Source organism: Grammomys surdaster, unplaced genomic scaffold, assembly GCF_004785775.1.
Source record: "Grammomys surdaster isolate TR1022 unplaced genomic scaffold, NIH_TR_1.0 126198, whole genome shotgun sequence".
NCBI lineage: Eukaryota > Metazoa > Chordata > Mammalia > Rodentia > Muridae > Grammomys > Grammomys surdaster.
The window spans coordinates 6612343-6623710 of record NW_021621003.1 but is presented as its reverse complement, the minus strand read 5'-3'; the positions used below and the strand labels follow the sequence as shown (position 1 = coordinate 6623710).

The 11368-nt window shown below is 43.8% G+C and overlaps 1 protein-coding gene across 1 annotated transcript; it reads left to right on the top strand.

Annotated features, from left to right (window-relative positions):
• The first annotated feature begins 6906 nt into the window (after positions 1 to 6906).
• LOC114613292 (60S ribosomal protein L30-like) lies at positions 6907 to 7257 on the top strand. Its single transcript, XM_028758545.1, has one exon. It carries the CDS (start codon positions 6907 to 6909, stop codon positions 7255 to 7257), a length of 351 nt encoding a protein of 116 aa, XP_028614378.1.
• Positions 7258 to 11368: the final 4111 nt, after the last annotated feature.

The following is an 11368-nucleotide window of genomic DNA, read 5'->3' as shown; positions in this document are numbered from 1 at the left end:
GACATCAGAAACCCACAGAGAAGATGTAAGTATTAAACAATATAAACAAAGATTGCTCCAGAGAGTCTAGGTTCTGGGAATATGAATGGAGAATTCTGACCAAAATTCCAGGTCTCCAAGTTCCCCTTGAGGAGTCATGACGATCATGCAGGAGGTGAATCACCACACCCAGCATCCATTCATCCTGAAGACCTAAGCCACCAACTATGAGTCTCAGCAAAGGAAGGGGCTAGGGAGAAGCCTGATTCAAATAGCTCAAGGGCAGTAGCAAAGGAACAGAACATGTTCCCCTGGGTTCCGATGGAACTCAGAAATAATTTTGCCCAAGGCTCTGGATGCCATTCTAGTTCTGAGGTCAGTGGTAGGTCAGAGCCAGGAAGGTCCCCGTGGAATTAGCACAGTTGCTTCTAGCCTGGAAAAATACATGAAAAAAGAAGCTCAGAGAATTGTAGGTCTAAATAAATTGACTATATCCTTCCCAAAGTCCTACTCTATATAACTAAAGGGCTGCTTGGGGTTGTCAACTCGCCTACATCTGGAGTTAACCATAATCCAAAAATGGAGGGCAAACCAGTGAAGGATTTTTGCTTAATCTGAAGTAGGAAGATCAACTTCTAATCTGGACCTTGATGAGGGGAAGACATATGCCTTTAATCGGACCACACTTTCTGCAGCCTATATAAGGATATGGAAGAAGGAAGCTTTTGCTCTCTGCCTGCCCGCCCTCACCCTGCTAGCAATTCAATGCCTTCACTGGCATGAGAGCCTACTTCTTCAGGAATTCAATCATCTACTGAAGACAAGCTGAGACATCCAACCTCGTGGACTGACTGACTTCTGGATTCTTGGACTTTCTGTTCATAGCCAGCCGTTGTTTGATTAGCTGGTCCACAGCCTGCAAGCCATTCTAAGAAATCTCCTATATACATATTTATATTTATGTTACTTATATTACATATTAGATAAATATATAATAATGTATTTTTATATATAATATATTATAATATATAAGTTCTGCTACTCTAGAGAACCCTAACTAATACAGACTGCTCTTCAAAGCCTGGAAAACAGACCAAAAGATGCAGGAGAAAAGCATGTTGGCTGCATGGATGTCCTGGTGGTTTCAATGCCACAGGGAGTTCTCGAAGCTGAGGGAGACCAGTGGGGTCTTTAGAAGGAGAAGCAGAGTCTATAAAACACTCAGACTTCTGGTACACTATGTTCTAAAAGCTCATGCATAAATTAAAAAGGCAATAGTGTTTGTTTTGCTGTTGTTGTTTTGTTTTTGTTTTTTGTTTTTGTGATGTACCTAGTTCAAACATAGTTGAGGAAGACCTTGAACTTCTGACTTTCCTGCTTCAGACCTCCCTAGTGAAAGGATTGAATGCCTATACCACCATATCCTGTGCCTTAGTCACTGTTCTATTCCTGTGAAGAGATACCATGACTACAGCAAGTCTTATAAAAGAAAGCTTTTAACTGAGGGTTTGCTTACAGTTTCAGAGGCTTAGTCCATTATCAACATGGTGCAGAACTTGGCTGCAGGCCTAGCAGGCAGACATGGTGCTGGAAAAGTAGCTGAGATCTACATCCTGATCTGAGGCAGAGAGAAAGACACTGGGCTTGACATGGGCTTTTGAAACCTCAAAGCCCACCACCAGTGACACACTTTCTCCAACAAGGCTGCACCTCCCAATCCTTCTAATCCTTTTGAATACTGCTATCCCTAGTGACTAAGCATTCAAATGCGTGAGCCTGTAGAGGCCTTTCTTCCCCAGTTTTGCCTGTTGGTATTTTTCCCCTTTATTGGAAATAAATTATTTTCTCATACAACATATCCTGATTATAGTTTTCTCTCTTTACTCCTCCCAGTTCTTCCCCACCTCCCCTCCCATCCAGATCTATTCCTTTCTGTCTCTCATTAGAAAAGAATAGGCTTCTAAGGGATAACAACAAAACATAAAATAAAATATGATAAGGTTAAAAAAAATCACATCAGAGTTAGACAAGGCAAACCAACAGAAGGAAAAGAGTCCAAGAGAAGGCACAGGAGTCAGAGACCCACTCACTCACACATTCTGGAGTCCACAGAAATACTAAACTGAAAGCTATACAAAGAGTACCTGGTGCAGACCTGTATAGTCCCCATGCTTGCTGCTTCAGTCTCATGAGTTCATAGGAGCTTTGCTCAGCTGATTTAGAGGGCCTTGCTCTCCTGGTGCTCTCCACCCTCCCTGGCTCTTACTCTCTTTCTGTCTCCTCTTTTGTGGGGTTCCTGAACTCTGACAGGAGGGATTTGATGGAGACATCTCATTTAGAGCTGTATGTTCCAAGGCCTCTCTGGCTGTGGGTCTCTGTATTTGTTCCCTTCTGATGCAGGAAGAAGCTTCTCTGATGATGGCTGAGTAAGGCCCTGATCTGTAAGTACAGCGGGTTATCGTTGAGTCATTTATTGTTCCTTTTTTTCTGATCAGTAGTATTTGATTTTAGGTTAGGTCTCCAAGCTATCTAGTCCCTGTTTCTTTGTCACCAAGCATTATAGATAAAGCTTTCATGGCCAGTTTGGTGTTTACATTTCCTTTTTGGTAGCCTACAGAGTACCTTCCCATACCAAAGATACTGGAATGTAGGGGGGAAGGTTCTAAGTAGACGCCAGCTTGACCTCTTCATGTTCAATGGGTATTGTCTTCAGCAATAAGTCCTTGCTGTCAGTTTTTGAAAAGCAATCTATTGTCTTGGTAACAGCCTGGGTTGCTTGGTGATTTCCATGGGACCCACTTTGTTCAACAACTTTAATTTGATATTACCAAGTCCCAGTACTGGAAGTTTCATTTGGTGACAAGAGATGGCCAATTGGGATTCCATCTTCCCATTATTTGGAGACTTCATGAGGACTGCCTTCACATATTTTATAAAGTTTCTACTGCACTGGGTTTCTACACCACCCCTCAGATGAGTCCTAATTCTAGCTGTCCCTCCCCACATTCCCTCTCTCAACCCTGTCCCCTCCCCACCTGATCCTCCTATTCCCATCCCCCACTCTGCCTCAAGTCTGTCTATAAAATCTATCTTATCTCATGGGGGCCATTCTTATTCCAGCAATCACACCCTGCTTATGCAGTGTTGAGAATCACACCCAGGGCCTGTGCACAGCAGCTAAGCTTCTTCTAACTGAGGTCTGTCTCTAACCCTAGAAGGACCATTATTTTCTAAGAAAGGGGTGGTAAGGAGAAGATGGCTTAGTCAGTATAGTACCTGCAAGCATGAAAATCTGTGCTTGGATCCTTAACCCACATAAAAGGCAGATCTTTAACCCCAGCACTGAGAGGGAGTGTGAGACCAGCATATTCACCAGCCAGCCTAGCCCAATGGGTGAGCTCCAGGTTCAGTGAGAGACCTGCCTCGAAGCATACAGTGGAGAGCAGGAAAAAAGACCCCTGAAATAGAACTCTGGCCTCCATATGCACCCCACACATGTGCACCCCAACATGCTTCTGCACACACCTGTATATGTGGTCACATGAACATCTGCACAGCACATATGCGCATATGTGAAAAGAAAACAAGTGTTATGTACTCTCAGAAAGCTAACCCTAGAATTACCACATCATAGAATGTATTCCAAAGAGCTGAAAATAGAGACTCAGACAGACATGCTCACAACAGTTTTATTCCCAGTAGCCAAAAAAGCAGAAGCAACCAAAATGTCTAAGGACAGAAGGGCGAGGCAAAATATGACATATGCACACATGGAATATCATGTCACCTAATATAGGAAATGTGTACATATGCGACAATATAAATGGCTTTCAAAAGCATTGTCTTAAATGAAATAACCAGACCCATGATTCTGCTCGTTATGAGAGTCCTTGAGTAAAGAAGTCAGTAGGATGGTGCTGCAGCTAGGGTGGGGTGGGAAGAAGATTATTATTTATGAGTGCAGATCTTCTATTTTCTATGGTGAAAACGTTCTATAACTGCGGAATGGGGATAATTGCTTGTATTTAATGCCAGTGAACTGTACATTGACTTTTGTATATTTATTTGTTTGTTTAGTTCATGTATGAGTGGCACTTTATGCCACAATATGCACTCACAATATCAAACATAGGTGGCTAGGCTTGGGCAACAAGGGCATTAACCACTGAGCCATCTCACTGTGTATATTTAAAATAGTTTAAAGAGGCCAGTGAGATGGTTCAGCAGGTTGAGGCACTTGCTACTATACCTGAGTGTAATCCCCAGGGCGCACAGGCTAGAAAGAGAGCGCTGACTCCCGTAAGCTCTGACCTCCACATGAAGTGATGTGTCCCATGACCCTCGAAGTAATACATTTTAAAATGAGATAACATTTTAAAAATGGTTTAAAGGTTAAAAAAATTTATTTTAGATGATCTCATAGAGCACTCCAGGCTCCCACTAATTCACCGTCCTCCTGGCTCAGCTTCCTAAGTGCTGAGCCACACCATCTACCTGAAAAGAAATGTTTTGTTGTTCTTATGTACCACTACAGAATAAACAAAGAAATGTGATTTAAATTATATATTATTCTATCGTCAAAAAAAACAGTAACAAACAAACAAAAGTCCACAACAGGAGCATCCACCAGGTTCTGAGAACGAGATGTAAGGACTCGGGGCAAGAGAAACCATCAGCAAAGACTCAGAAACATGACTTCAGATGGAGACGAAGAAACCTGTCCTGAACATGAAGGGATAGAGTATGAGGTCAGGCATAAAAGACAAAGAAGTTGACCCAAATGAAGGTCTCTGAAGAGATAAGGCTGGAGGGGGGGGGCTGGCAAGATGGCTCAGTGGTAAAGGTACCAAGTATAAAGACCTGAATTTGATCCCAAGGCCCACTGCAAGTGGTCCTCTGACCGCCAAACAGATGCTGTGGTGTGCTTCTCAGTGGCAGAGTGCTTGCCTCATGAGTTTGAGCCCCTAAGTTCAGATGGAAGCACCACAAAAAGAAATAAAATAGCTTTAATTTTCAGACTTTTTCTTGAGCATCTATAATGCTAAATTCTTCATGTGTTACCAAATCCCACACAGTTCTTGGGAATTCTGTAGCACTGACTTATAGATTGGAAACTATGCGCTGATAGAGGTCAGGGGACTTGACCAAGGTTGCACAGCAAGCGAGTGGTGACTCAGAAGTGAAATCCAAGTCTTTCTGATGATTAGTTGATTGACAGTTAATTTAGAGGCAGCATCTCAAGAATGCTAGGTTAGCCTGTAACTTGCTGTGTAGCTGAGGCTGTTCTGAAACTCCTCTTGTTTTTTCCTTCAAAGTGCTGGGATTACAAACCAACACCCAGTTTACAAGATATTGGGTTAGTTGGTGTTGGGCAACACTCTACTGAGCGAGTTACATCCCAGTTCTCTTGCTAACTTAAATGTGTGCATGTCAAACACACAGGCACACATACACGCATATACACAGACACACACAGAAAGAGACAGAGAGAGAGAGAGACAGAGACAGAGACAGAGACAGAGAAAGAGAGAGAGAGAGCGAGAGCGTGGAGGGGGGGGGAGAAACAACCATCAATCATGTTCCCACCATACTTTTAAGCCACAATGCCAAATTCTGGAGTATTGTGTTTGATCACCAAATTTAGGTCAAAAATGAGTCAAGCGTTGGTAGGACTGACTCACTGTGGTGTCTGTCAGCTTTAAAGACAGACAGGAAGCCTCAGAAGGCAACCGTGGGCTGACCACTGTGCAGTGGCTTAAGATCCTACAAGTGTCCCATCACATGTCCTTTGAGGGCTAAGCATGGAAATTCACGTGCCTGCGGAAGAAAATATCCATTTTAAGTCTCACCTATAAATCAGACTACAAGCCCTGCCTCTTTTCCTTTCTCTATACTTCACCGTATTTCCTTTTTATTTTTAAAACAGTGTCTTTGACCAGACTGGCCCCAAACTCTATATGTAGCTGAGGAAGACCTTTCATTTCTGATCATCCTGCCTCCGTTTCCCAAGTGCTGGGTTGTAGGCACACGTCACAATACCCATATATGAGAAGTATGGGTTTCCTGATTGCTGGCCATGATGAACTCTGCCAACTGAGCTACGTCCTCAGCCTTATCACTCTTAATTTTTTTTACATATTTATTTACTTATTTCAATGTGTGTGTGTGTGTGTTTGACATGTACACATGGGGTGAGGGTGGGGGAAGTTTAGACAGGATTTCACTATGTAACAAGGCTACTGGATTAGTCTCAAACTTGCAGCAATCCCCCTGCCTTTGTAACCTGAGTACTTGAATTATAGGTGTGTGCCACATGCTTGGCTGGGAACACAGTTGGAGAAAGATCCAGACACTGAGCTGCCTCCTGTCACCTCATTCTATTTCCTTGCAAAAGTTGAAGAGAGCTGGGCAATGGTGGTGCACAGCTTTAATCCCAGCACTCAGAGGCAGAGACAGGCAGATCTCTGTGAGTTCGAGGCCAGCCTAGTCTACAGGGTGAGTTCCAGGACTCTGAAATTGCATGACATTTTTTACAATAAGTTTTATTATCTCCCTTGTAGAATGAGGGTGATTATATAGTTTTAAGTGGTGAGATTACCCATGGAAATGCTCTGTAGCTGGACTGGGGGTGTACTTTAGTTAGCAGAGAGCTCAGCTGGCATGCATGAATCCCTCTGGTTCAATGGCCATCACAACATAAACATAAATGCAAGGATGTATGCCGTAATCCCAGCACTTAGGAGGTAGGGGCAGGAGGATCAGACGTTCAGGAGCATCATTGGCTACACTGTAAGTGAGTTTTGGGCCAGTCTGGAATATGTACATGTGTCCCTGTCTCTAAACAAATGAAAGAAAGGCCTTCCTTGCTCTCCAGCCATCTTGGCAGCTGATTGGGTTTGTGGGTTGTCCTGCACCTAAGGCAGGAAGATGGTAGCTGCAAAGAAGACGAAAAAGTCTCTGGAGTCGACCAACTCTAGGCTCCAGCTTCTTATGAAAAGTGGAAAGTACGTGCTGGGGTACAAACAGACTCTGAAGATGATCAGACAAGGCAAAGCGAAGTTGGTTATCCTTGCCAACGACTGCCCAGCTTTGAGGAAATCTGAAATAGAATACTATGCCATGTTGGCTAAAAGTGGTGTCCATCACTACAGTGGCAATAATATTGAATTGGACACAGCTTGTGGGAAACACTACAGAGTCTGCACACTGGCCCTCACTGACCCAGGTGACCCAGGTGATTCTGATATTATTAGAAGCATGCCAGAGCAGACTGGTTAGCAGTAAACAAGAAAGTCTGCCTTTAATAAAACGGTTTGTCAGAGCTCCTTTTGAAAAACAAAAACAAAAAAAAATGAAAGAAGGAAACAATCACAAATTAGTGAAAGTTTTCAAGTTGTTCAAAGTGGACATTGAGGCAGATTTTTCTTTTGGGTTAAGAGGTCTATTAGAAGAGTTAGTGATACCACAGATAGACAGGCAGACAGTAGCATGGCAGGTACCTGAGGAGAGGCTAGATCCACCTGACAGAGAGACAGCCTCTTATTACATCCTTCACAGGAAAGGAGAGGTGAGAAAGAGGTTTAAATCTTTCTGGTTTGGTCCTCACTTGGTCATTTCTTCAGGTTAACAGGGAGTGGTAAATTAGACACTGTCAGATGATAGATATCGTCTCTCCTGTATGGCCAGTACCAGAGCTCAAAGCATCTAGAGAAAAATGTTAATTTAATTCTGGAAATCAAATTGCCTTAGCCTCCAGAACTCTCATTGTCCAACCAAAATGGAGGTGCTATACAAAATGGTGTCACCCTGGCTAACACTTAGTAGAGTATATTCAGCATCAAACAAGGATGTACCTGGGTTAGCTAAGCCAGGGCTAAGTCAAGATGGGAACCAAGGTGGACATGGTTCCCATCACACAAGAGGCAGAGGCAGGCAAACCTCTGAGTTCGAGGGCAGCCTAGTCTATTAAGCAAGTCACCGAAATGGTGGTCAAACAGAGGGCTATCAGCAACCACGTCATGCAGGAGCTTGGATCAGGCTTTGTTTTCTGGGGTGAAAACTCAAGCTGAGATGCAGCACTGTCTGAGGCCAGAGGCAAACGAGCAGCTTCATGAGGTGACTCAGAAACAGCTGCCCTTCTCTAGGGAAGGCTCCCATCCAGTGATCTTGGTTAGAAGAAAAGGAGAACGTGGAGTTTAACACATTTTAAGAGATCTTCAAATAAATAGGGCCTTCAAAGAACAGTTTTATTACCTCGTCTCCTTCGTTTGCCTCCCCCACACTGGAAGATAACTAAGTTAGGATGACTGTCAGCATCTTGCACAAATCTGGTCCTTATAGCTTTGATCACGTGGACACGGACGTGGATTCTTGAATCTTGTTGGGCTGTTGTGATTCCCACGGCTCCAAGAGACTGGAGCTCGGGAGTCTTGACTAAGTTCACTCCACGCATGGCACTGGGCGATGCTATGGTGCCCCACCTGGTGGGAGGAGTTCTCACTCAGTCTGAAGTTCCACGGGGTCGTGGGGACACAGGGCTCTTGGATTGGGGATCCCCAGGCCAGGAGGTGGATGGAGACCAACTGGTCTCAAGCCCTTGGGCTCTCAGACACTGCTGAGAGGCTGTGGAAGGACCAAGACTGGGGGCATGTGGACGGCGGGGTTGGGGGGGGAGAAGAATGGGAGAGACTCAGTTACTGTACTTGCTTAGCAGACTCTGTGGCCTGGCTAGCTCACTTGAAAATATGGGTCCCTGTGGCTGGAACACAGAGAGGTCCTCCAGGCAGGAAGTTTGCGAGGTGGCTGAGGCTACAGCGGCTCCTTAAAGGCCTTCTCCACATTTTCCCATGGTGGGCCCCAAAGACACAAGAAAGTCCATGGTTCCAAAAGGGTTTATTTTCATGGTGGATGGTAGATGGATCTGGTTGTACCTCCGTGAAACTCAGGGCAGACCTGAGTTAAAAAGGAAGGGAGAAGGGGGGAGGGTCTGGGGAAGAATGCTTAATTGGCTCCGCACTCTGGCCTTGAGGTATCTCATTAGTATGTAAATCTCTCTAGGGCCTGAGGCCTGTAGTCACATCCTCTACCTGTGCTCTTTGGGAGGGGCTACATTGTTCTACATGACTGAACAGTGCAGGTCAATGGAGTTCCACGCCATTAGGAGCCCGGGATTCTGGGAGCACGGTGGAATAAATGCCCGTCCCTTGCAGGGTCTCTGGGCTACTTCCAGCCAGCACTTCTACCAAAACCCAAAACCCCTTTCACGGCCCTACAATCATCTCTGCTATATTCATCAACCATCCTTCATCCATCACCATTCATCCACCTATCCATCCAAGTACTTAATACTCATTAAGTATTACTATGCACTCTGTTATGTCTGACACTTTGCTAGGTTTTGGGAATTGCTTTAGTTTCTGTAACTGTCACAGTCCAACCAGAATGGACGTGCTTTACAAAACAGTGTCACCCCGGCTAAGAAAGAAGAGTGCTGTTTATCCTTTTGGAGCTTCCTTCTGCAGACAGACAATAAGATGGATTTCCAGCTGTACTTATATGTATTTGTGAGAGTGATGGTAAATTTTAAAATCAGTTTGAGATAAAAGTTGTGAAATTAAGCCAAGTATGGTGATACATGCCTATAGTCCCTGCCCAGGAAAAGATGGAAACAGGAAAATCAGGAGTTCAAGGTCATCTTTGGCCACAGAAAGATTTCAAACAGGGGACCTTGACTCAAAAAGCAAAAACTAATAACAACAACAACAAAAAAAGAAAACTATTCCTTTTTTCTTTCCAGAATTATCTTTAAATCTTTTAACATCCTAGGACAGCCGAACAGGTAATGCATCCCTATGACCCTGACACTAGGGAGGCTAAGCCAGGAGGATAAAGAGCTTCAGGCAAACCTGGGTTATGTGAGTTCCTGAAGAAACAAAGAAGAAAAATTATTTCTCTTTATACTTTGGGTATGATTCTGCAGCTGTAGATGTCGAAACCTGAATTTAATGTAACAGCATGATGGTAAAGCAGTCTGAGTCCCTGATTCAGGGCATCAGACTAGAGAAGTAGGAAGGATCAATCCATCCAATTTGGAATAATAGGACTAGTTATCCTGTGAGAACGAAAAACAAAATATTTGAAAGTGGGACTTGTATGTCTTATAAAGTTCCCAAGCGTATATGTAAGCCAGCAGTTGCACCTGCAAGCACCACAGTGCTGAAGCAGACAATGTAGGGAGGGAAGTGGGGGAGGGCACAGCGAAATGGAGGGTGACTTGTCTCATGAGGCAACTTCTACTCAACTTCTACTCAGCTGCAGAATTGAGCCCAAGGTCTCACAGATATCAGGCAAATTCTCTAACTTTAGCCTCTAATATCCCTGAATCTTTTATACTGGTGGCGGTGGTGGTGGTAGTGGTGGTGGTGGTTTGGTTTGGTCATCAGGTTTGCTAAGTTGCCCAGGCTAGACTTAATCATGCAATCCTCCTGCTTCAGCTTCCTAAGTGCTGGCATTAACATGCACCACTCTGCTTGGGTCTTCTGTATTATACCAGATGCTATCAATACCACCTTCCTTTGGCCTTCAGAGACCACTTTTTACTTCTGCATAACAGGTTGAATGGTCGCCCTTCCTCTCTTATACAAGATCAACCAGCAATCAATGACTGATGATTTTTTGTGGGTAAATGCTCAAGTGCCTTTGTCTCTTGGATGAGATATCATTGAGTAACATATTCTACACATCCCAGAGTTTCCAGATTTAAGTTACAAGATGGCAACTTCTTGGTAACTCTTATCCATTGCTTCCTTCCCCTCCTGGCCTTATTTCCCACACCCTTACTGTAGATTTCTAGGATTTACCTCCAAATAAACAATTTGACACAGAAGTCTTGGTGCAGAGTTCACTTCTGGAAAATATCTAAGAATGCAAAACATTAACAAATATTTGGGGATTTAGATGTAGCTTAATAATAGAGTCCTTATCTACTGAGTTCACTATCATGGATTCAATCTCCATCACAAACAAACATACAAACGGAAATCTGGATTTTAAAAACTTCCACTGTGGGTCCTGGGAATCAAACTTAGATGTTTGGTGGGAATGCCTTAACCTACTGAGCAATCTCACCAGCCTGAAATCTGGGTTTGTTTGTTTGTTTTAAGTTTAAACTTCCTAGTTGAAAAGTGTTCGTGTTATTGCCAGGCATGGTGGTGCATGCCTTTAATCCCAGCGCTTGGTAGTTTGAGGCCAGCCTAGTCTACAAGGCAAATTCCAGGACAGGCAGGCACATTACACAGAGAAACCCTATGTTGAAAACCAGAAACAAAAAAAAAAAAAAAAAAAAGGGAAGGAGGAAGGAGGAGGGGGAGAGGTAAAGAAAGCAAGCAAA